Here is a 27,601-nt window from a genome sequence, read left to right on the forward strand (position 1 = left end):
TAGCATTATCAGCAAGTTAATCTATAAGTTTGATAAAATCCCAATTTTCTCATTATTCAACAGACTATGAAAAAGCCATAAATTTACTAACCTTCAGGCGATCAACTTCTAACTCGGTATGCCATATACTAAAACAGAATACCTCTTGATCCAAAAATTCAATCTAATGTACACTTTCTTTAAAATATTAATGTATCACAGAACCTACTCTATTATAATTAACAGTAATTGGCAGCACTGAAAATGAAAGTAAAACTTTTTAAACTTCTGTAAGCTACATTGTTTCTTAAAAAAAAAATTAATTATAGATAATTAAAACCAATATTCTAAATTAATTTTCAGAAAATATTTCATACGTGCATGATAAAAGCTCACTATATGATAATCATCCCTCTTATAATTGGCAGTATTGTAAAATAGAACTAAAACTTTTTAAACTTTAGTAAGCTACATTATTTCTTAAAAAATCTATTAACTATAGATAATTAAAACCAATATCCTAAATTACTTTTCCGAAAATATTTCATACATCCATAATAAAAGCCCACGAAACGATAATCATCCCTATTACAATTACTGTTAAAGAACGAACAAACACAGGGGGCAACACCCCCAGAATAAATATGATGTCGAAATTAAACGGGACAGAAGGCACAAAAAAAATCGACCACTCACGGTCTGTTGCTGCGAAATTAAATTCAGTTTACGTTTCCCACATAACGAAAAAAATAACCAAACAACACACGACACACAAAAAGCGAAAAGGTAACCCCTCGCGAGTTTCGGCTATTCTCCCCCGTTTTTCTTTCTGTCTCTGTTGTGTGTCCAATTCATTACGGAACCTTTTAGTCTTAATGTAGATTGATGCGCGCTTCTGACAGCGCACGCGACTGACGTGCGTCCATTACCACCCGGGAACAGGAAAGGTGAGAATGTCCTTTCTGACCCTCTGCACGTGGGGTTAACTGACGCCACGAGCCGTCGCAACACCCCTCGTAATTCGTCTAGAAAAATCTGACAAATCGTATGAACGTGAAATACTAAAACAAAAACAAGTTTTCTTCTAATTCCAATTTGTTTCCAATTTTGAATAATATAAATGTATTGGGAAATACATGAACTCTCATTTAACCTTATTTTGAATTGTAAAATATCATGACAAGAGAAAATTGACTGCAACATTTTAGATCAACACACTTTATATCTTTATATACATAATTATTCTGTCCGCATGTATGCAGGTTATGTAATACTGTCCAGTTATTATTACAATTACTATCCAGTAAACTGTTTTAAAACTACATGAATGGTGAAAAGGTGAGGCGGGTTTGTCTGTTTTCTAATAGGTAAATGTCGCCTGTAACGCCGTTCAATAAGCGGCCTCCTCTTTCCGTACCAAAAAACAATTTTTAAGTAATTTTTTTATTAATCTCATAGAACCTCAACAATCTGCCCATGGGCAATTAATATTATTTTATAATTTCCGTTATACAATATAACAATACTGACATGTACAAGATCGCTTCAGTAAGTGATCTGCTGTAGAAACTTATAACCTAAATTCTTATTCTAAAGATTATTATATCTCACTCTATATATCTATGAACCAGTTCGTATGGTAGCCTATGCACTTCACTGTCATCGCGAACTTTTAACTGCTTGTTAAGTACATTGGAAGGCATTAACAGTATTTCAGAGTACTTTGCATTAACAGTTCGAATCACACTCATTTTGTGTTTTAAGGGGACATTACGCTGAATTAATTTGTTGGAGACGTGATATGGATAATCGGCGATAACTGGCAACACTTTATTCTGGAACCTTTGAAGGATAGCTATGTTAGATTTGCTAGAAGTAGCCTACTGTTAAATACCATAGATCCAAATGGGCAAAAAAGTATTGATTTCATACAGCACAACCTTGTTATCTAAGGATAATTTAGTTTTACTCCCTATCAGCCAATACATTTGGTTTAGTTTAAGCTCAAGCTCTTTGCGTTTCGTCACTATGTTTTTTCCATGTTAAACGTCAATCAAAATGCAATCCTAGATATTTAACATTGTCTGCTTGCGGGAGTTCATAATTATTCATTCATTTACTGGGGATAAGTTCTTTTCCAAAGGGTGAATGTCAAATTGATTCGCCTTTATTTAGATGAAGTTGGAGGTTTCTTGTGATTGATATTGGATCCTCGTGTGACGTAAAACCGCTGTACCGGCAACAGTGCTCTTTCTTAAGGTCTGAATAAAGCGCAGCAATATTTTTTATCATTTAAGTTTTTGTTAATTTGGTTGACTTATCTGTGTATTTATTCTGTTATTCCGTGTTCATTACGGAAGCCAAATTGATGGTCCGGAATAATACTGTTCACTTCTATGATTATAGTCTCTCTTTTATTCCCTTTAAGTAAAATAAGAGTTTTTTGTTTAATACCCTTTCACATTGTATAACTGGCACAGTCGGTAGGATTCCGGAGGTCATAAAGCTATTCTCTTTTGAATTCATTCAATTAAGCAGAATCAAATTAATTATCAAGAAAAGAAGACAGATTGACGGTGGATTGGCAATTGTTCCGCAGTTGAAGTTCGTGTAAAAGTATCGCAGCTGAAGCTGTAAGGACAAAAGGTGAATTGAAGGTGCGCAATGATCCCTGGCCATAAACTATTCCACACAATCAATTTATTATCGTCATCGTGTGTATGTTCCATTAGTATTCTAGTGAGGAATTTAGAATACATATTCAGACCCTTCCTTCACGAACAGATTTTAGAGTAAATACCTATCCACCATTTTTTTTACCAAGTATATACAATATTTCTATTATATGCTTATTATATTTATACATTATGTCAACCTACTTCTTATCATGGCATAAGTGATAGTGGTAAAAATATTAATTTGAGTAGTCTACCCAGCTGTTCGAAAAATCTCATAGTTAATGTGTAAAAGGTAATAATCAATTAGGATCGATCTAGATAATTAGCAAATATTTGTTACAGTGGGGGTAAATTTAGAGGTATTTATCCGCTTAAAAGATTATTTTGGTTGTTACGAACTCATTATTTTATATATTTGTTTAATTAATTAACCAAGATTGTTTAGAGAATTGTTTGGATCTGTTAGAGTGCATGAAGTCCGAAACATACATCCAACAGCTAGTATATTTGAAAAATCATTGCCCATTATGAATGCATTTTTTTGCAAATGCATGTGCACGCGAATTATTGTGAAGTCTTCTTTATAGTTTTAGGTGAAACAAGTAAATGCAATCTTAACAAAGAAAGACTTAAGGTTTGCTTTCAATAAAACATAACTAGAAGACATAACTCTAATAGATCCCATAAAATGAAAGCACCGAAGAAATATGAAAAAGGGAAAAGGCTTTATAGAAGAATAGAATTTTATTTTAGTTATTTGAATACTTATGGCCAATAAATGTGACGTCATAGGGTGGTCACGTGAAATGAAGGACCTAAGAAAACAAAATATTTTCTCTACAAGCTTCTATATGACCAACTTAAACTAACCAATGAAATATCACGTTTTCAGCGCCCTCAATAATTGGTCCAGCTAAAATATTTCCCCAGAGCTTATTATAGAAGATGCATTCCCATGATGTATTGATCCAGTCTCACAGATATTTGCTGACTTAGCCATTACATAGTGTGTATTAATTAACAGTAATATATTGAATAATAAAAATAACATTGCTAACATATGGTAATATTTTGAAATATTGTGTTTTATTACCAATATGTTTAGTTATATTATTTTACATGTACACTTAAGAAACCGGGTTGCAAACACATGTGTAATACAAAGTGCGGAAAAAATACCGCTACCACTTTGATTGCCATTCACTTTGCTCAAAGAAAAGATAAGTAAGTTTGGTTTTCATACCAATTTTATTTGGCATTTATATTTTTCTTTCGGTATGATTGAAAAATTATATCGGCTAAATGGTGACCGCGATTCGCTATGCAACTTTCGGCTCTTTTTAAGGAATTTCACGAATATTGTCTTTATGATGTTGAATTGTTTGGGGCTTATTCACATAAACTTTTGATTTTAAGAGACCCCACAATAAAAAGTCTGGTGCTGTTACATCCGGAGATCTGGCTGGCCATGCTAAATTATCACTTCGCGAAATTAGTTTTCGTGGAAAAACTTTTTTCAGTAATTGAATTGTTGAACGAGCCATTTAGCAGTAACAGTAACTGCAACACCTTAGTCATTTTCAAAAAAATAGAGATCAATGATGTTTCCAGGATGAATACCACACCAAACAGTTGTTTTTAGAGTATGCAATGATGTTTCATGAACTAATTGAAGATTTTGTGTTCCCCAAAACCCATTGTCTGTTTATTAACATGAAGAAAAGAAAGACTTTAGACGAAAAATCTTCAATTTCGCCAGACAGCCTTAGGATTGCATTACTGTACTCAACTCGTTGATCTGGATCTCTCGGTAGCAATTTTTGAACCAATTGAATTTTGTACGGGAACATTTTCAAATCAGTTTTCAAAATTCGCCTTAAACTACGTGCAGAAATGGGTAACTGGGAACCACGTCTCCGAATTGATACGCAACACTATCGCGTACCAGAGTCACATTTTTAGTGTTACGAGACGTCCGTTGTCCGTTGTCCGTCCAGAACGAAGCCGTACTGTCGAAAATTCGCACGTAAACAATAAATTGTGGTTTTGTGAGGCACTGGACGATTGAGATATTTTTGGCGCAATTTCCGCTGAGTGCCAATAATGGAACGATTATTTTCAATAAATATTGTCACAATTTCTGCTGGTTCTTGTGGAGTATATTTATCCGTAATAAAATTAGGACGTCTACACAACATAATGGTTAACGTGAAACTGAGCCAAACATCACATAACCAAAATGGCGCCCAATCAAAATGGTACGTGGCTAGTAGTCGAGGCAATACAATGAACATCTTCAAGCTAAAAACTTGAAACAACGAGAGGCACGTCACATGGTTCTCATGGTCATATTCCCAATTCATTGGTAATGTGGATAAAATGCAAACATTGTCATGCATTTAACTACAAAAGTGAATGGCCCGGTCTTTGTTGCGCATCAGGAAAAGTATCACTTCCATTATTAAATATGCCACCAAAACCATTGAAAACACTATGAAATGGAGCCACAACTCAATCGAAATTATTTTTACATACAATTTGTAAATTCAATTCTTGATTCCAAATGACATCATTTGGACCAACAAACACATTCATAATGAGGATGGTTGTAATTTTGAATCAGCGTTCAAGATCCAGGGCAAAGTATACTATGGCAATGTCTAATGCCGATACAAAAGTTTTACAAATCTACTTGGGGTGATCTACGATGGGTATCGAGGAGCAACAAACATCTGTAAACGCTACAATCAAATCGAGCAGATGGACAAGGGAGAAACTATGACATATTTGGGGACACTTTTGCAAAATATAATATACCAATTGATCCATTTGTGCAACACCTTTTTCAATAGATTACAAAACACCAACTACGTTATTATCATTAAACCTAACAAAAACCATATGGATAGCACGTAGGATAATATAGTGTATCAAATGCTAATAAAGTCGCAATTATTGTAGCTTGCAACCCATTGAAACGTTGAAATATACGTATACAACGCAGAGATGACAGGGTGCAGATGATCCTAGACAATCTTCGTTTATACAATAATTTGCAATACCCACTGATATTTTGGAAAAAGAAAAGATGGATATAGCTTAAACAAAAAATTCCAGTGACAAGTATAACATATTTTATTTGTTTACTATTTAGGCGGAAAAATTAAGAATAAAGTTAACACGATGAACTTCTATGCCTACCGATTGATAATCCATACCAATCAAGATAATGGCATTCTCCGACGCCGCCAGGAATTCCATCAACACAATGTTGACATGTAACGAAAGCGCGAGCTTTTTGTTCAAAATTGGCGTTATTTATCAACTTAATCTCCATTACGATCGATAAAATAATTCTAGCGCCGCTCTAACATTTCAATACCACTTTTGTAGAACAATTTATCTTTTGCCTCAAAATAGGCCTAAGTTTCAGCGACTACCTCTCATTAGAGCGAAATTTCTTACCGGTGAGAATTTTTTTTTGAGGTCAGCGAACAACCAGTTTTCGCTGGGAGCCAAATCTGGCGAAGACGGTAGGTGTGTGAATCGAAGTTCAATTCATGTAGTCTCGCCATTGTTTTGGTTGACTTGTGGCATTTTATTTCTTTGCCATATGCGGTCATTTCTTTGCAATTTCGGCCTTCAAATTCGCCAATAACGTTATATAATATTCACTGCTAATGGGATTTTCTTTTTCAAGATAGTCGATGAATATTACACCACGTAAAACACCACAAAATACCAGGGCCATAACCTTTCCAGCCGATTGTTGTGCTTTAGGATGCTTTGGACGAGGTTCCCCAGTTGCTGTCCACTCAGATGACGATCGTTTTAATTCCAGAGTGATTCCCAAGTGATGGATCCACGTTTCATCCATTCTCACATATCAACCAAAAATTCCGGCTTGTTACGTTTAAAAATAACCAAACACTGCTCAGAATCAGCGACACGTTCTTGTTCTTGGTCAACAGTAAGCAAACGCGGCACCCCTTTTGAACGGAGCTTTCTCATAGTCAAATGCTCATGCAATATAAACCCAACACATTCTTTTCATATATTTACGATATTAGCGAACTGATTCAACAAGTTCACTTTTCGATCATTCAAAACGATTTTTTGAATTTTTTTGATGTTTTCCGATGTTAATAACACTTCTATGCGTTAGGCCGGGGACATTGCAGTCTCTTGTATTATAAGTGTAAGGTATATTAAATATAGTCAGGCCAAGCTTTGTTCTCAGGACTACATATATTTGTTATCATTAGTAACGTAGATGGAATAACTGATATCAAAAACAATAGTACCGCATATATTCTTCCATCGTCATATACTAGTAGTCCATGTCATATGCAAGAATATATTCAAGAGGCAATTAATTTGTGCATACATACGTCGACCTAATCTCTTCATCACATTTACATTCAAACCAAACTGGGATTTAATCAAAATTTTATTCTCGCCAGTTCAAACAACAATGTATCGCCAAAACATGTGATCACTCGTTTTGAAAAATGACATTTCAACAGTAAAACGTCTGTCAATAATTTTTTAAAACTTATATTACGGTGTTTATAATTTAATGCAACAAACCATGCTGTAATGTCACATTTTATTCTTTCAATATCTGAAATATAACACCTATATTTAATTTTTATTTCAGTTAATAAACTTAATGGTTTTCATAATTTCAGAGTTGTGTTTTGAAATCTCATTAACAAATTTTTATGAAGTAAGTTATACCAGTGAATTCACGGAATTAAAAAATTTACTAATAAGTTATTATAATTTATTACTAATAATCGTTACAACCCCTTTATTTTACCATTTATCTGAAAAATTTCATTTCATTTTTATCGTCAAATTTTGACTGTATTATAGTTGCAGAAATTATATCGACAGTTCAAAATATAACCGCCACATGTACATATTAATTAATAATTTTTGGAAAATTTGTTTAGAAAACATGAATTACAAGCATTGACCAATCACTAGCGCTAATATATTTTAGTGTTACTTTCCAATAATAATAGTTTTATTATTACTCAATAATTTCATTATAACACTCTGATTGGTCACCTGTCAACAACAGTAAATAGGAATGACAAGATGGAGCTTCACATATACTCAGATAAAACTAGTATATAATTTATATTATAGAGAAATAAAACGACAAACTTAATAGCTCCATTTCTCATCGATCTACCCTAAATGTATCTAATCCAAAATTTTATTTAAAAGACACTATTTTTGAAAATATTTAACAGAATTACATTTAATAATATAATCCAATAACTTTTCAATATATTATTATGTATTGTTAAATTCATTATCATTATCAGATTAACGTTTTTTTATTATTAAATAAAACACAAATTAAACAACAAACTTAATTTGAATTGATAGAAAAATTATAATTCTGTATAGATAAAGCGAATAATGGCTTCCTCTTATACCTGCTTAGGATGTTTGTGACATAGAAAGCTCTCAAAGAGGCTTATAATTTTTAATAATTAAATTAATCTGATTTAAATAACTTGAAATTTATGTAAATAAAAGATACCGAATGAATAAAACTATATATATATATATATATATATATATATATATATATATATATATATATATATATATATATATATATATATATATATATATAATCTATATATAATTTGAAATTAAAAGTTATTTTTAGTACTACTGGCGTCACCTGATGACCCTTGATCAAACTTTAAGCATATAATACAGATATATGCCCGACTATCATATTATATAAACTGTGCCGTTAATAGATGGCGCCCCAAAATATTGAAAACTATATATTGTGTTATATAATTTATTTATAGCAGTATTTAGTGTTCAATATTTTGGGGCGCCATCTATTGACGGCATAGTTTATATAATATGATAGTCGGGCATATATCTGTATTATATATATATATATATATATATATATATATATATATATATATATATATATATTTATATATATTTATTTATATATATATATATATTATATATATATATATATATATATATATATATATATATATATATATATATATATATATATATATATATATATATATATATATATATATATATATGTATTTGGAATACATAAATAACGCAAAATATTAGCAAGTAGATTGAAAACTCCATAATATAACGAACTCTTCAATTGATATCATAGATCAAATGTCTTTAACAACATAAATAATATCTATAACGTATAAATGAAAAAAATTAACAAAAAAGTCTATAGGTTCTCTATGACCTAAATAATCCAAACCGTTCGATCACCAATAACATACTTCAGTTTTGGACATGTTGCCACACCGAACTAGTTATTCAAGAACCTTTTAACATATCTCTATGGAAATCCAAGAAGCGACCAAATATAATTATGTAATATTTAAAGTAAATTTAATATTTGAATTAGTATTCATATTCACAATATAACCATTTCGTATATATTCCATATATTGTTAAGTTAAAAAAGCACATTTTAATTTGGGATACAAGTGTATCCTACACAGTCTCTGGTTTAACTTATTAGCATAGGCGTAATCAAGAATTAACTCTTCAGTAACGATTTAAACTACTACATACATATTTGAAATAAAAATTCAGGAAACTTTCTTCAGACAAAAAATCTTTAATACTTACAGCTTGATTCTTGAATAATAGAGCTATTAGCTATCCTTCTAGCTTAAATTATAGAGATAAAACAGTATTCTGCTACTGGTAGATATCTTTACTTTCTGCATGTACCAATTTCTTTAAAAGTATTCAAATGAAGGGATTATAACGTTCTGAAAGATCACTATTAATGAAAGTGAAGAGATCATAAAAAAAAACAATGCTGGTAGTCCCAAATCAATTTTAAAGGATAAATTATTGAATGTAAAAGTTGATAAATATTGACCTGGTATTTGGAAAAATACTTATCATTCTGGATGATATTTTATGATATTTTTATTTTGGTAATTTATACAATCCATTAGCAAATATTAACTGTCGCTCTCGGACTTTTCTATCTAAAAATGCTTTTAATTCCGACTGTCCGCATTCTGTGGTAGGGCCTTGGAAAGCAAACATCTTTAGCATATGGTGAATTCTTTCCAGAGATAAGCTGTCCAAATTTAACAACATACCAAGAATATAGGACCAAATATTCTGGAAATAACACATGCTATTAATACCTCTCAGTTTAGGTAACATATTAATACCGACCTGAAGCTCTTCTTCCTTTTGATCTTTAGCGCTAGCCATAGCAGATTCTGATTCAAATTCTTCAACATAAAAATCTTCCTGAGGGGCTGCTTTATGTTCAACTTTTTCTTGTACACAAAAAACATCAGGTTTCGTCTCAACGAGGATGCCGTGAGACAACCAGAAACCAATTTTTCGTCTTAGGACAGTTGCTGGACACAGGATTACTTTACTCAATTCTTCAAGCTCCCAAACATCTGGATAACAAATATATTTAAACATTAAATAAAACTTTAGCTAAATTATCATTACTTCTATCTTGAAAATGCAACAGAATTGTGGCTTGAATTGGGGAAACTGACAAATTAACAGTCCTATCATTCAATTCAATATCCAAATTAACGACCCCCAAGTGACTTTTCCAGCATAAGGTTCTACTACCTTTAAGAGTTTCAAATCTAGCGGTAAACTGCTTCATTTGATCAACGACAGTATGATGCAATTCCAGCTTTTCATCCTTAAATGGTGGCCAAAATTGTTGTGAAACAATCATTGTTGATAAGGGGACATCACTTTCCAGATACTCCGCATCTTCTTTAATTCTCTGATTAATCCTCTTAGAATCAGCAATGTCTTTTAACATCACCTCACAGAAATGTAAGTGAGAATCGCCGAATCTTAGTTTTAAAAGTTCCAAATATCTAATTTCTTTTTCTGTATCACATGTATATTGAGATAGTAACCGATCAGCTAGTAGCGTTCGATATTCATTAACAAATAGCTCTTTACTACCATAAATATTTACTAGCATCGAAATTATGTCAGCATTTCGACGACTTGGATTAGTTTCTTTAGGAGATTCTAAAAATAAAAAACAGAAATATATATCCATAACAATATATCCAAACTATTTGAACTCTACATAACTATATTACCACTATAATAACATATTCACTGAATAACTTACGTTTACATGGAAGAGCATCTACAGGATCAGGTACCCATGTTTCCCAATTTTCATCTTCATCATCTACAGGAGCATTTTCATCAACTGGTTCTCCTCTATTTAACTCTTCTGCTAAATCATTTGGTCCTTCTTCTGTTAAACTACTCACTACACATCTGAAATAATTGTTATCAATAGCTGTTTATGTAACAACTACTAGAATTACATATTTTTAGTTTTCTAATAAAATACTCCAAGTATGTACCTAACTGTATCTTCACGGCTTCTTAGATATTGATGTATTGGTTGGGTAACGGTTTCTAGTAACAAACCAGAAGGATCTAGAACCCTTAGTGATCTAATTGTTGCTACATATGCTGTAAGTATATCTGTAGTACTAACACCAGGATGAAGTAATCTGGTTTCCATAGCTTTTTGCAATTTTTTAGTTAGCATGGGCTTTAAATCAGTTCTAGGTAAACATATTCGAATATCTTCCAAAGCTGGCAAGGATTCAGGATATTCTTAAATTATATATAAAATTAATTTAACATAAACCAGTAATTACCTTCATTTACCAATAACTATATTAAATAACTGATCAATTCTAATTTTAGTATAAGCATTATATAAATAATTGACTAGCTTCTTTTCAAACATTTCCATATATTCACTTAATGGTACATAAGAATCATGACTATATATCTTCTTAAGCCAATTTATTACTACTGAATGTAACCACTGAAAAAATCCTTTAATTAATACTTTAAAATACATCTCTCATGTTTTACCTTTTCTAAAGGGACTATAAATGATTCATAGTTATCTTTAGAATTTTTTTGGATATGTGCATATATATAGTGATAACTAAGATCAGTTAATGCTTGTCCTACTAACGGTTCTAGTAATGACATTTCACCAAGTTTTCTAAAATATGGGAAAGAAAGCTGAGCAAAAAAAAATAATATTAAAATTTACCTATTTGTTTCTTCAAATAAATGAAAACAATTACAGTATGGTTCAACTTCACATATTAAACATGGTGTATTACTTTCTTCTCTATCTTCCATCCTTAAAACTAATTCATAAAATTCAATAACTAAAGTTTGGTAATCAACATGAAGTTGAGAAAATAGTGTTGCTCTTAAAATTAATCTCAATGAATCATGAACAGTTAGTTCATTATAAGGAACTTCCACTATGTTAACTTCTTTTCTAAGTAATTCTAATCTTGACATAATATTACAAAGTTCTTTGTAATTATTGTATACACTTTTTACAGCATTAAAAAACAGATCAAATTTCTTGTTTTCAGCACTGTGGTTTTTAAAGTATGACCAAAATTCTGGAGCAATTTTATCTCTTAACAGTTTTTCAGTTTTATTCATAATTATATCCTGTAGAATAATTTCAATTTGATTAGTTTTTACAATATTACATAGGTCCTCAAATTCATTCTTTGAAAATGGTGTCGCTGATATTTCATTATCTAATATAGGGAAGATTTTCTTAATCCGAGCCCATTGTATTTTAGTATCGAACAAAATTTCTTCCATTTTCTAAAGTTATACGATGCAAAAATTAAATGAAATTATTTGCCTTAACTAATTCATCATCAAAACAAATCACTCTAACCCTACTTTTTTACATTTGAACTATTATTACGTTCCTAATTTATAAATCAGTATTATAACGGATTACAGGGCAATATGGAGAGTTGCATAACAATTCATACCCTTTTAAAAGAAATTATGATAACAGTATTTCTTTTAATTTAATTTTATAATAATTGTATTTATTTTACCTGTTTATTCTTCTATTTACGAATTCACACACTTTGAACATTACTAATTTATTCACAGGAATCGCGTTCATGGCAATTAACGCTGATATGTACTTACCTGAAAAATATAAATATATGTAATAAAAACTATTAAAATATGAACTGTTATTAAAAAATAATATAACAAAGTTAATAACACTAAGACACTTTCAGTCTTATTTACGTATGATAAACTAAATCATGTAAATATTAATTTTGTTTATGTAAGAACGAAAAAAATACCTAGAGACATCTTGAAGTTAGTTATAATCCTGTGTTCCCTAAGAAGTGAATTCCAGGTCCAATTGCGGACTTCCTCAAACACAATTCCAAGAAGCAAAAACTCCATAAAAGGCGTTCGAAAAAGTTAACAATAACACGATTCACGTTGGAGATAGCAAAACAAAGTATATTGCTATTCGCTCAACATAAATCGCCATTATATTGACCTGGAATCGCGACACAACCGACTCTGTATCATCTGTAACAAAACAAAACCTTGGATAAAATTGGATGCAAAATATATAACAGAAATTTACCTTTTGTTCGACCATCTTATGTATTTCAGAGCTCTCCCATTATTCGGATAATTGGGAGGTCTGAACAAAACGATCACACTGCGTCGCGTTTTACCCTAGCGGAAAAAATAATATTCAAATATTCTTAATATATCGGAAATATAATATGAAATAAATTGGCATTATTTCAGTGATGAACATACGTTAATGGTAAATATATCAATAATTAATAAATTTAGCGCTTATTAAATAATCTCAACTTACCCGTAAACCGACATCAACGAGATATAATGGACAGTACCACTTACAACCATAATGAACAAAGATGAAATATTGTCAAAATTCGCAAATCGGAATGCGCCGTTGTCAATGATCCAGAAAAGATGATCATTTTTGAATTGCTTTGACCAAATACGTTTTTGTATTTATATTTAACATATATCCAATTGCGCTAATATCTAGTTAATGTCTGACAATGTAAACATGCTATATTTTCTTTAATAAAAATTTCTATGAAAATTATTTGAAACTATTTAATCATCCCTAATTATCAAAATTAAAAACGACAACATCTTGGGCGAATTATATCAGTTGGAAAAATCAAGGCACACTTGTATTCTTGACAAAAGTAGACGTTTTTATAATAATGCTTTAAGAAAAACTTTATTTTAACTACATTATTTTGATGTGTAAATAATATTATAGAATAAAATTTCTGTTTGTTTTCAATTTTTCAAATAAAACTTGAAACGTGAATATTTCTTTTTTGTTGGTATTCAATTTGACTAGAAACTTTTGAACTTTCTATTTGTCAATTTGTGTAATACATTATATATATAATGCATCGAAATAGATGCCTCAATGTGCACACCTCATATAAATTCTAAATGATTCTCCTTAATTCATTTACTTATTTCTTTAGTGGTTTCTGTGAGGCTGTTTTATATATGTCTTGATGTCCCTTATTATACAATTATTTCTAGAATATACAGTATATACAGTTACAGTAAACATTTAAAAAACGAATAAATCGAGGGCATATTGTATAGTTGCATAATTAATTAAACATTTATTAGTTATTATATAGAATTTCCACAGCTTTTGTAAATTTTCCTTTTTACCGAATTTCGTAGATCCCAGTCAAAATAACTCGCATGCTACATATATATGTACCTCAAACATCTGTGTTAATTAATATTAGAAAACTGTTTTGTTAACAATAAAGTTTTCTTGATTTGAGGAATTTGATACTCACTAGATGTCGGTTATCATCGAACAGAAAAATTTATAATCATATAATAAAAATTATAAAGGCATACTATGTATAAGATTGAATAAATAATAATCTACACTTAAAAATCGAGTACGTTGTTCGCAATTTAAAAAAAAATGATGTCATTGACTTTAATCGAAATATTTCGATTATGAAAATCATAAACAAGAACAACTAATCCGTGGAGATAAAACACATAACTTTTTTAGTCACATAACCTATGTATTTTGACAAGAAGTTCCAGAAATTTCAGTTCGAAGAGGAAAAACATGAGTTTTCTGAGCTCTTTAAATATTTCCCAATCACTTTTGATAATATGTGTTGAGGCCACAAAGGAAAAATTCAAGGAAATTACAAAGGAATTCAAGGATGTTAAATTATCAACCCCTGAAACATTGAAAGGTATCTATATATATTGAATTGCAATATTTTTTTGAAAACATATTTTGTTTATCCATTTAATATATTATTATATTTTAGAGATTGAAAAAAGTTCTGTCGTCAATGCATATATTTCAACAGAAATTGAAAATATAAGCTCTGGCATTCTGGCTGATATATTAAAATTGTTAAATCCTGAAGGAAAACTTTATATATCGAATAGATCTAATGATTCATCACTTGAATTTAACTTGAAAGTATCAGGCTTTATAAATATAACTGTGGAAAATGATTACATAGCAGCTAGTAAACCAAAATTTTCAGTTGGTTCATCTGTAAAATTAAATTTAAAGAAGCCCACAGTTTGGAAATTAGATGATGAAGAGGAAGAAGATTTAATTGATCCTGATGATTTGTTAGATGATGATGATTTAAAGAAACCAGATCCATCTAGTTTGAAAGGTAATGTATTATAATTTTATGTACAAATTATTATATTGTATTTACTTTTGTAGTATGTGGCACTACAGGAAAAAGGAAAGCTTGTAAGGACTGTTCTTGTGGATTAGCTGAAGAATTGGCTGTAGAAGCACAATCTGGAAAAGTTGTTGATACCAAAGATGCTCCAAAATCATCGTGTGGAAATGTAAATTATTTCTTTGTTACAAAGCTTGATATTCAGGTTTTTTTAATTAATTATTTTTAGTGTTACTTAGGGGACGCCTTTAGATGTGCCTCTTGCCCATACCTAGGAATGCCTGCATTTAAACCAGGTGAAAAAATCCAACTCACCACAGCTCAATTAAAAAGTGATATTTAATATTATTGAAATGTAGTAATTTATTTTGTGTTAATAATAAAATAGCCAACATCAGCATATAGTCTTATTTGTTGTTGGTTGTTAAGTTTCATATATCAAGTTCTTTTATCAGTATCTTTTTTTTGAATATCATCCTGCTAATAACAATCAGATTAGTTTATCAAATAAATATTAAGTTAAGTATTGTTTTAACTAGTTTATATTGTTTGATAAGGAGATAAGATAATATCATCAAATTTTAATTAAAAGTGTGTTTTGATTTGAATATATATAAAACAATTGTTATTTTAGATTCATAATCTTGCAGATAATATTTTTTCATATTCTTCATATCATGCCATGTTTTAATTTTTTCCTCTCAGTTACTAAAGGTCCAAAACAATCCAATTTAAACAAACAAACATTATAAAATACAGTTATACTTTAAATGATTAAATTATATTTGTCATAATTTTATTTGGGAACATTACAGTCTTCATTGGGTGAAACTATTTGTTTATTGTTTATTACTACTACTTTTTGTGATTTTCTCAGTAGAATTGATGTCGAAAAAATGTCAGGGTTGTTAAAATTAGTCCAATGTTGCTGCTTGATAAATATGGAAACAATGTAGGGGCATCTAAACAATGTAATGAATGTCATGTATGGGAAATGATAGTACATTAATTGAAAGCAGTCATATTGAAAAGGATTTTTCATATTACTAGTAACTGCAAGTTTCTTTGAATTTAGAAAAAAAATTTAAAAATAGAGGATAAATATTTCCAATAAGGGTAAGATAAGGATGTTGGCAACCTGAGATAGTAATTTGTTTGCCAGCGTCGGTTTAACTTGTTTATTATTTAATTACTAATGCCAAATTATCATGGCAAGTAACCTAATTGACTACAACATGAAGAAAAAACAATAGTAATTTGAATATTGAAAAAAGAAGATAGTCAAGGATGTAAAAACAAAACCGGGGAATAAATCTCTTATTATTGTCATTGTAATTAATACACAGCCCTTGTATATTAATATTTTAGATAATTTATGATATAAATCAAGCTTAAAATTCCAGAATATCGATCGAAGTAATATTTTGTTGTCTAGCGAAAGGTTAAATTGTAAAAGCTTCAGAGAACAGTCCGTAATGTTTTGTTTGAATTAATTGGTTCTAATTTTATCTCGATTGGGAAGGGCAATGGAAACATGGGGATAGTAACTAAAAAAAGTCAAGAGAGTTAATATATTTATTTTATTTCATTGGTGATTACAATTTAATAAATAAGTGCATAAAAATAACGCTTATTCTCATAAAGGAACAAATAAAAAACGCAAAAATTCCAGATAGATAGTTTTGTGCGTTTATAATATTTTGATAAGTTATCAATAAGGATGCATAAATAAATAAATTAATCAACAAATGCATGGATCACGAGTAAAGTCTGTAGAGTAAAAATTGTACAAAATATCACAAAAATGTCCATGAAAGATACTATTCACACAGCTCTTTGGTTCGTGGTCTTCCTAGTTTCAGTTCAACTAATGCATCCAATTTGTTCAGTCCAATGCCATTGGTTGACTCGTAGTAATCCATGTTCTTACATGTTCTGTACCAGTGAGACAGATTGGGATACTTCTCCGTAGATATCGGGGTGATGACAGTCGCAGTACTAACTGTTGCCACGCAACAGAGATCTGCAACTGTTAAACTCTCTCCAGCTAAAAATGTTCTGTTTTCGAGGAATCCGTCTAAAAGCTTATACGATTCCGTAATGGCACTTATCTTCTCTGTTGGGATTTCTTTTTCGTTCTCGACTACGATTGCCTGCTAGAAACAAAAAGCATTATAAGCTGTAAAGTAAGTGAATGTTAGTATAAAGCGGCGGGAACATTTTTTGTTAATATGTGTTAATTACCTAACTTTATTTAAGGGGTTAAAATACCCTGAATTAGAAAATATTGGGTTAAATAGTGCATTCTGATTATATGCTTTTTTGGTAATAAATCTTAAAGCTAGGCCATAGTTTATCATACTAATTGATGTAGAAAACCAATACAAAGTTATTTTTTAAAGATAAAAAAGTCCTGCGGGAAAGGAATTTTCGTTCTACTTCAGTGGGAAAGAAAGCAAAAAAAAGCGTGGAATACTCTTAAAATAAAATGTGCTCAATATTCAAAATAGATCGAAATATCTCATTAGGCTCAAAAAGTGTATAGTTTACATTTTGGACGAAATTACTACACCCTAATGTTTTTTATTACTCTTCATAATGTTTTATTATTTGTAATGTGAATCTTTTATAATATCATATTATATTACGAGCAATATGGATATATAATAATTTTAAAAAAATTAAAGCAGGTACACTGAGAGGTTTCCAAATTGAACTGAAATAAATAAAACATGTTCCTCTGCAGATGCTATCATAACATTCATACTTGTTACTTCTGCTTCACGTACAAACATGAATTAAATTGTTAACGATACCAGGACCATATTTTACCATATTACACAGTACTATAATAATAAAATTACACCTAAACACCTAATATAATAAATCATTTCAGTTATATTTTATATGATTAATTGTGTGAAGCAAAACAATGTAGATGTAATTAATAATATAATAAAATGTTTGTTTTAATGGATTAGAATGGTTAGAAAAAAATTTACGCTAGATGTACGTCATTAACATCTCACTGGCATCTGTTTTAATTTTATTGCTGACAGCTTATTGCAAACTATGTGTTTGTATTATCAGACTAAATTTGAAAGCGCTGATTAATATGTTTGTTCTAGCTTAATGAGCTAAGTATATATGTATATGTAATGCATGAATTTATAATAAAATACGAATCATTAAATAAAAGATTAATTTTCCATTTTAGTCGCTTGCAATGTAATTATTTGCTTATGTTTTAAACACATTGATTAATTAAAATACATATGTCTATAAAATTAATTTCATAAATGAATATTCCTGGGTTTATTATAAAGGTAAAATCAATATTACTCTTGTTTGACAAACTATATACCAAGAGTTCTGTTTTTCTAATTTAAATAAAATTAATTAATCTATAGTTTGGAGTAATATGAATATAAATTAATAACTGAGCTGAAACTGGGTTTACGATTAAAGTTATCAAAGCCCGGTTATTACTCTGACTCCGATAATAAAACTAAATTGATTTAAAATTGAGCTGAATATAATTCGATGGTAGATGGTTGTGCTGTTAGCTGTATTACTTTATTTTAAAAAAATAAGTGTTTAGATCTTTTATTTAAAATCGAGATATTTTTGGGGTGTTTCGAATATATGAAAAAATCGGATTCAAGGTTGCAGAGTGCAGAATGATAATTTTATGGTACACGGTTTTTACAACACCTCAGAATAACAATAGAAGTGTTTACGGTGGTAACTAGTAAATAACATTGCATTTATTTAAATTCCAACTAAAAAATACTGTTTCTAAAGCACGGCAATAAATATATTAACAGGTCAATTGAAAATTTCCCGACCTGACACATGGCGCTACTAGAATTAAATCCATATGTTTTTTTAGTTAGCCCTAACCCTCAATAGATGCGTGTATAAATTTGACAGCTGTCGAATCATTAGTTTGTGACTTATAGCATTTTGAGTGAAGCAACTCTTGTTATTGTCAAAAAATAGATAAAAAGGAATTTCGCGTGTTGATAGAATATTGTTTTTTGAAGGGAAAAAATACAATTGAAGCAAAACTTGGCTTGATGCCGAGTTTTCAAACACTGCCCCAGGGAAATCATCCATCATTATTAACCATCAAGGATTGGTAAGTTTAGATGTGGCGAAATCAGCACCGAAGACGGGGAACGCAGTGGACGCCCAAAAGAGGTTGTTACCGACGAAAGCATTTAAAAATTCATAAAATGATTTTGAATGACCGTAAATTGAAACTGGATGAAATAGCAGACACTCTAAAGGTATCAACTGATCGTGTACATTATATCATTCACGAATATTTGGGTATGAGGAAGCTTTTAACCAAAAACAACAACAGGTTGATGTTTCGGAGCAGTGTTTGAAGATGATCAAGCGTAATAAACCCGAGTTTTTGCGTCGATATGTGACAATGGATGAAACATGACTCCATCGTTTCACTCTGAAGTCTAATCGATAGTCATCCCAGTGGACTGCACACGATGAACCCGCTCCAAAGCGTGGGAAAACGCAACAGTCGGCTGGCAAGGTTCCGGCATCTGTATTTAGAGATGCACATGGAATTATTTTCATTGACTACCTTGAAAAAGGAAGGACCATCAATAGCGACTATTAGATAGCATTACTGGACCGTTTGAAGGAGGAAATCGTCGGAAAACGGCCGCATTTGAAGGAAAAGAAAGTGCTGCTTCACCAAGACATTGTACCGTATCACAAGTCAGTGAAAACGATGAACCGTATTCTATACTCTATATAACTCCCTTGACCTAACTCCGTTCCCGTAACACCCTTGAAGGGAATTGTTGTTGTTGAATTAAAAAACCTAATTTTGCAAAAAAAAATGTGTTTTAGTATGGTAGGCCGGGGACTTTTCAATTGACCTGTTATGTATATAATATTCTTAGTACTGATTATTTGTTTCATGAAAGATATAATGATTGTTACAAACTTTTTAGAGTTGTAAGTTCTGCTAGAGACTCAGTGTCAATGCAATAAGAGTTTACAGTTTAGTGAAAAGTGAAAAGGTGAAAAGGCAGGAAACCTGGCCAGGAATGCCGGAATTGAACATTAAAAGAAATTTAAGAAAGGTCTTCCTACAGGAGGAGATAAAGGGAGCACTTTTAAACAGGCATAAAAGACCATTTGCTGAACAAGAATATAAACAAATCATATTAATAATGATATTCAATCCATGATAACAACCATCATGATAACGATCAACTTTACGTTGATCCTGGGACTCAAAAGTTTCTTTTGAAGTTGGGATGGAGTTATTCCTTATGCGGCATATCCCGCATCTATACCAACCAGAGTTCATATTTTCCTATAAAAAATATAGAGAATATAAATTTTTATTTTTTTGTAATTTTTGAGTAATTATTAATTTTTAATGTGTTATTTATATATGTCATATATTAGGAAGCTATTGTTTTAGAAATTTAACATTATTTTTAGGTCATATTTATTGCAGAAGTGTTGTGCTTTATGCTGTGAATATTTTAATAGAATTCGAACCATTATTTTGTAAGGAAATCATCTCTAGCCTAGAGATTCCTTTTAAAGTTAAATACTAATGCTTAATAAAAGGTAGATATTTTTCTTCTCGAAATTGAGGATTATGTGTGAAACTATTCCATCTTTGCGATTTTTACTTATAATTTGAAGTATTGCCAATGACTGTATCATGATGTCTAAATATTTCTAAATATTCATATTTAATTTTGCGCCATGTGAAAATTATTTTTAATAGAATAGCGTCTTTTAGGCAAACAGAAGACTTCGATTTAGCTCCTTAAACGTTTTAAAATGTAAGAAACAAAAATATTGGACTATACAATAAAACTTGAATTTCTAGACTATTGAAATGTGTTTCATATTTAGCAATTATTGTACATATATTCCAGTTCTATTATTATTTGTTAATATTCTAGTTCTATAGGTTGTTTTTTTTAATTTTTGGTTTTAACGTTTTTGGAGTGATATATTTAAGAATAACTAATTTTTTGTACCTTTTATTAAATTATATAAATTATATAATTATATGATTGAATTAATTTAGTTAATATAGTAATATGGAAGTTTTCAATTTTGAACATTTCGACATTTTCTAGTTTTCTCGTTGACTTTCAGAAGTTATATCCAGTGGATATATAAGAAGGTGACAAGAAACTATGAATCCTAGAGGTAAGAACATACTTAACGATAATACACAAAAACTTAGAGTAGAATTTCAGTTTAAATAATTATTTGTCCATATAATATAGTTATAACTAATGAGAATTTTAGTATGGAAATTTTATCAAGCATATTATTTATTACTATTCAAGAAATCAAGTAATTAGTAACCAGACAGAATACTTCATTCCCAATATCAACACAGCAATTAGTTCAACTCTTCGATAACAATGGAAAGTGGCACATACTCTAAAGAATCAAATCATTTGATCTTGTGTAGTTATGTAGACAATTGATATTTAATGATTGTTGTATATTGTAAGTGAATATTATTTCTGTAGAAACCAACTGAAAATGTCCAATGAGTCCTCCTAGATAATTAGGTAGTTTTAAGCGACTCTAATAGTGAATTGTGGGTTAGGCAACGATTACTATTAATGTATATGTAAGTTAAAAAAATTATATTATGTGCTTGCATTTACTCTGGCCATTTTTCCATTTTAAAAAGGCCTTTATTGAGACAAATGTATAAAATATATATTATTCAAAATGTTTCCGTCATTTCCTATAACTTTTTTCCATTTCTATTTCCAATGATCTAATTATTGTTATCCAATAACCCATTCTGGCACTTCCTCAGCATTTCGAAACCGTGTAAACCACACTACAGGAACTACACTAAGTGCGACAGAACTTCCTATTCGAGATGCAACAGTGTATCCTTCACAACTTTTGCAATATGTGGCTTATGTGTTGTCATTCAAGAGGATGACTTCGCATCTGTGACTACGTCTGTTACTCGCTGTTGTTGGTCTTTTTGGCAATAATATGTTTTATTCAGATTTAGTAGCTCATAATCACTACGCCTTGCTAAACCTTGCTAATACCCACATATGCACCTTAAGATTTTATAGCCATGAATATTTCGATCGGTCTCAATGAAGATGGCTCTCCGAGACTAATTCATGATTTTTAACCCCTGAGATTTTTGTAGTAAACCATCTGAACGATCTGTCTTCGAACTTTTCGGCCTTCTAGGTCGTATTTTATCAATGACAATGAACATTACCATTCTTAAATCGTTGAAATCAAAATCAACAATTGGGATGACGAAACAGCATTACTACATCTTTCTAAAAATGTTTGATAGGCCGTAGATTTCTTCAAATTAAACAATAAAGAAAAATAATATTGAAAATACAATTTTGAGATTTCCATGACTAGCGTCTGTATACACTGAATAACTTAATAATGCTAAATGAAAATTTGTTATTTATGTAGAGAAAATCTCAAAAGCATATAATTTAACTGTTACATGAAATAACGTTAAATACATGCAAGTACATAATAATAACCATCAGTTCTAGCAAGTGCTAACGATTTAGTAATGCTCCAGAGAAAATGTGAATTAGTAAGGTGTCAAATAAAGCGGAATATTACGACGATTCTCCTTACAATGACACTGTTCACTCTTGGACACAGAGTGTCCGATTCGAAAAATAATTTCTGGTCCACCATGTCCTTCCTTTCCGGATCCTTCGGGTAGAGACTGTCGTCGCTTCCATATTTATGCACCAAATGTCCTAGGATCGCGTGCGTATCCCAGCTGACGTAATCTTCATCGACCAGGGTCGGCACGGTATGGCCCGGATTAATCTGAAACAAACGAGGGGATTAATAAAAATGACACGCCAATCGCACGCTATGTGTTATACATAGGCTGAAAAATCCCGAGCCTAACACATAGATGGTGCTAGTTTTGATGCACTCGCCGTTTTTTGAGATAGTACTAACCTTTAAAAGAAAACTGTTAATAAAATTTCATGATATTCTACTCATAGTTTGTGAGTTATTGTGCTAAGAGTGACACTATTTTTGTTATTTTCAAAACAATGGATCAAAAATAAATTTCGTGTTTTAATTTCACACTGATTCTTGCTGGGAAATACACCGTTCAAACAAAGAAATGGCTTGAAAAGTGTTATAAGGACTCCCCTCCATCAGAAACAACCATAAAACGTTGGTTTGCTGTCTTCAAACGTAGTCGTAGAGACACCAATGATACAGAACGTAGTGGACGTTCAAATGAGGTGATAACACCAGAAAACATAAAAAAAGCCACTAAATCGTTTTGAATGATTGAAAAGTGAAATTCCGTGAGTTAGCTAACACCGTAAATATATTAAAAGGACGCGTTGGTTCTATATTGCACGAGCATTTGAATATGAGAAAGCTCTGTTTAAAATGGGTGCCGCGTTTGCTCACTGTTGACCAAAAACAAGAACGTGTTGATGATTGTGAGCAGTGTTTGGTCATGTTTAAACCAAACAAACCGGAATTTTTGCGTCGATATGTCGACACAATGTATGAAACATGGATCCAACAACACAACAACTGGCCGACAGGCTTATATTGAGGCAAAATATTAATCGGCCTACAAAAGTGGTATTGAAATGTTAGAGTAGCGCTGGAATGACTGTGTAGTTCTTGATGGAGATTACGTTGATGAATAAAACCAATTTTGGGCAAAAAAAACGCGTTTTCTTTGTTACGCCCGGAACTTTCCAGCCCATGTGTTAGAGATCCAGTGTTGATAATTTTGTTTTGTCCGTTTTTTCCTTTCGTTGATCGATCGAGTTTTCTCGGCGCCGCCTATAGTTTCTAATAGACTGCGGCGGTTATTTGAGCTGAAGAATCGATGTGATGTATTCATCGACTATTTCGAAACATCACGTTTAATAAAGTACTCACTTATATTTATCTAGATATTAGGTAAAATACCTAAGGGGGTACTATTATTTTGAAGTCTAGAAAACGATTTTATCTTCATATTATCATTTCTTAACCGTTTAATAACACGCCCTTAATATGATATTTCAGAATGTGCATTATTTTAGGAGATATAGCTGATTTAGTGACGTGCCATCTAGACTGCGCGTAACTTTACCCAAGATTTCAAGGAATATTCTAGTTTAGAAATTTGAAAAAATCTTTTTCTATTTCATATTTCCAATGTTTCCGAATTTTTATACTAGATTACCGCTTTAATTAATTCGTAGGTTTATTTTATTGTTTAATTAATATATTGTTACTAGTCGTTTCCGTCTAACCTACAGTTTGTCTTTATGATAACTTAAATCTAGGTATATAACTGTCGGTCCTATTTCAGTCTTTGGTGTGGTGGTATTAGCTTTTTCTCTCTATGATCGGTTTTATACTTTTCAATAGGAGAACCATTCAAAAATCTTAGATTATTACTTGGCAGCAGTGATATAGGTCTATAGGCCTTTATTTCGTTTGATGACTTCCGAAGTTTTGGGATCATTATAATTTCCGCCATCTTCCAAATGCCTGGGACTTGATTTAATCTAAATGCTATATTGATCAAGTTAGAGAATTTTATAATTCCCTTTCTTGGTACTTTTTACAGTAATTCTCCTGTTATTAAATCGTAGCCTGGTGATTTCCTGGTGTTAATGTCAGTTTTAATAACTTTGGTTAGCTCTTTCGGTGTGACTAATTCAATCATCGAATTTTCAGCTTCTGTATCCGGCAATTATGTTCAATATTAGTTTCGTTTGGTTTGAAAGTTTTTTCTAGATATTCCACAAATGCTTCTGCTTTTTGGAGATTGTCACGTGCCCAATTCCCACATAGGTCTCTTATATGTCTCTGTGTAGACATGAGCGCTTTAGATATTTGGTGGCTTTCTAGAGTGAGCAATCAGTTTTTTTATCATGTGTTAAATTTCTCAAATAGTCATTTATGGCTTTGTTTTTAATTTCCAGTATTTCCCTTTTCAGTCTTTGGGTTATATTGTTTAAACTATTTTTTTAGGTGTTCTATTTTATTGCAATTTTTTCCTTAATTTTCGTTTTTCAGCTACCATTTCCTTGATTTCTTTTGGATAATTAGTTCCTTTAAAAGTACTCTTAATTTCCGGAGAATTCTTCCAAGCAGCTTGTTGAATATCTATTACGAATTTTTCTGCTTCAAAATTTAATTGTTCAGTTGTCTTGAGGGGTACTTGAGTTGAATTCGTTTCTTCAATTTTTCAACAATTTCTTCCCAGTCTATTTTCTTGTTTGTTAACGTTGGGTTTCTTTCTTTTCTTATTATATTTTTGCTCAACGTCAGAATCACTAGCGTATGATCTGAACTTAACTGAAAATGTTCTTCTACTTTTATATAGTTGGATGTTATGTTTCTTACTATGAAGAAATCTAACAGGTCTGGGATTTTCTCTTAGTCAGTCGGCCAATAAGTTGATAATTGACATGTAACTAAATCTTAGTTCAGCAGGTGCATTATGAAGTTCATTGCCTTTAGTTGTCATTCTGAATCCCCATCTTGTATTTTTGCATTGAAATCACCTCCAATAGTACATTTTTCTCCCAGGTTGCTTAGGACATTCAAATAATTTTCCTTTTTTCTGATTGTATCTTGGAGGACAATAAATTGCGGTTATTGTAACCCTGTATCTGCTTGATTTAACAGTTATTACTGTTACCTGATTTTCTGCTGTACTAAGCTCGGGTTCTTAGTGGTGGGAGGTTTTTTATAAACAACTTTTTTTAAATAAAATTGTTAAATATCTTGATTATTGTTAGCTACTAATTTTTCTTGTCCCTTTATGATGAATTTCATTGACTCGTTTTTTGCAAACTTTAAAAGAAATAAATTGCCTTAATAGATCATATATCAATGACCAGAATATTATAACATGAAATAATGTTACTAAATCATAGCAACGTGGTAGCAATACAGCCACTGGTCAACGCGCAGGATACCAGAAAATTGAAGCGAACCGTGATTGATCGAATGATGCTTTCTCTTATGATTAATTTTTTAATATATATGTTTATCATGCTCTAGCAATTGTTTTTATTGTTTTTAGTAGTAATATAGGTTTTTAGTAAAATTATTTAAAGGTTTTCTTACATATTTGTTTATGAAAACCTTCTTAAAAATATTTTTTATACATTAATCGGCTTAGCGATAATTTTGCCTCCGTTTTTGAAGAAAACGGAAATAGGCGTCAAATTAGTGATACAAAATATACAAACAACTCCAGAGGGTAGCCGTGTAGAGTTTAGCTAAGAGTCTAGTAGTTAGAAGTCTAGAAGATCTTAGTAGTTCACCGAGTATGAGAGTGGTTAAGGCGACAGGACGGACTTCCTACTTCTGCAATACTCGAGTTCGAATCCTGCGGGGGGCATGGATGTACTTTATATGTATTATTTTTGGAAAATCAATAGTTAATTTAATAATTATAAGTCCATTCCATTAATATACATTTTCAAATTGTAAAAAATAAATTACCTAATTCTGTTTGTTATTGTTTTATTATACATGCTATATTAAAATATTAATTTCAAAATTGGTTTTTTCATATGTTCTCTGTTTTAATATACAAACGTGTATTATTTAACTTATTATTCCATACTGAAGTCTATAACATAAAAGTAAAGAAATATCATGTGTACTTATATTTAATGCTCTGAAGTTGTTATATTTCTGAAAATAATTTTAGTTATGATACTTTTTTATAAGGTTCAGTGGCGTAGTAATTTACACTTATTAATTCTTTGATGGTTATTGAAAGTTAATGGAAATTAGATTTTTTTTAAGTACAATTTAAAAAATGTCACAGAGCGTTTTTGATATAGTTTTTTATATATTTTAATATGTTTTAAAATAGAGACTTTTATTCTTTAATTGTATCAAATACATTTCTGATCTTATATTGAAAATGCGGCGAAAACCAGTTTTAGTAACATATCATTTTTAAATTAGTCCTTTTACTCTATTATAATAGAAACATGACTAACTTAATATGTTGTGGACCACAGGGCCATTGTATACAAAAAAGAAAAATGTTAAAAATAGTCCAATGATAGATTCATATTCTCTCTTCAGTATTTGGAAATTGACGTCGGTAGATATGTACAGCAACAGTTTTATTCGGTTGTAGCAACTCATAATACACTATGCTAATTCCATTATATGCAGCAATAATTTTTGGTCATGAATAGCCCGCTTCGATGTCGATGTGGATGACTCTCCTGGACTAACCCATGATATGTTGCCAGTAGGATTATTATAGTAAGG

At 30.8% G+C, this 27,601-nt stretch overlaps 3 protein-coding genes across 5 annotated transcripts in view; 1 reads left to right on the plus strand and 2 right to left on the minus strand.

Annotated features, from left to right (window-relative positions):
* Positions 1-9,607: 9,607 nt before the first annotated feature.
* On the minus strand, positions 9,608-12,455 carry morula (anaphase promoting complex subunit morula). The gene is made up of 8 exons (XM_076408080.1): positions 11,794-12,455; positions 11,607-11,742; positions 11,394-11,556; positions 11,081-11,339; positions 10,837-10,991; positions 10,182-10,730; positions 9,891-10,126; positions 9,608-9,833 (listed from the first exon to the last, which is right to left on the minus strand). The coding sequence occupies exons 1-8, from the start codon at positions 12,369-12,371 to the stop codon at positions 9,633-9,635; spliced, it is 2,277 nt and encodes a 758-aa protein (XP_076264195.1). The 5' UTR covers positions 12,372-12,455; the 3' UTR covers positions 9,608-9,632.
* Positions 12,456-14,617: 2,162 nt separating this feature from the next.
* On the plus strand, positions 14,618-15,683 carry CIAPIN1 (Cytokine induced apoptosis inhibitor 1). Its single transcript, XM_076408850.1, has 4 exons — positions 14,618-14,830; positions 14,909-15,271; positions 15,325-15,455; positions 15,516-15,683. Exons 1-4 carry the CDS (start codon positions 14,698-14,700, stop codon positions 15,627-15,629), a joined length of 741 nt encoding a protein of 246 aa, XP_076264965.1. The 5' UTR covers positions 14,618-14,697; the 3' UTR covers positions 15,630-15,683.
* A 1,168-nt stretch (positions 15,684-16,851) lies between these two features.
* Positions 16,852-27,601, minus strand: part of LOC143198495 (glutathione S-transferase 1) — a 133,078-nt gene continuing 122,328 nt past the window's right edge. For 2 of the 3 annotated variants that reach the window (XM_076407749.1, XM_076407750.1), the window contains exons 3-4: positions 22,946-23,146; positions 16,852-17,439 (exon numbers count right to left, since the gene is read on the minus strand). In XM_076407749.1, the coding sequence (XP_076263864.1) occupies positions 17,107-17,439; positions 22,946-23,146 (534 nt within the window). In that variant the 3' untranslated portion in view covers positions 16,852-17,106. Of the gene's footprint in view, positions 17,443-22,945; positions 23,147-27,601 lie in introns of all 3 variants that reach the window. The other variant, XM_076407748.1, reaches the window with a different exon arrangement.

Source organism: Rhynchophorus ferrugineus, unplaced genomic scaffold, assembly GCF_030347505.1.
Source record: "Rhynchophorus ferrugineus isolate W39M unplaced genomic scaffold, kcgeb_rfMv2 rfM6, whole genome shotgun sequence".
Taxonomy (NCBI): domain Eukaryota; kingdom Metazoa; phylum Arthropoda; class Insecta; order Coleoptera; family Curculionidae; genus Rhynchophorus; species Rhynchophorus ferrugineus.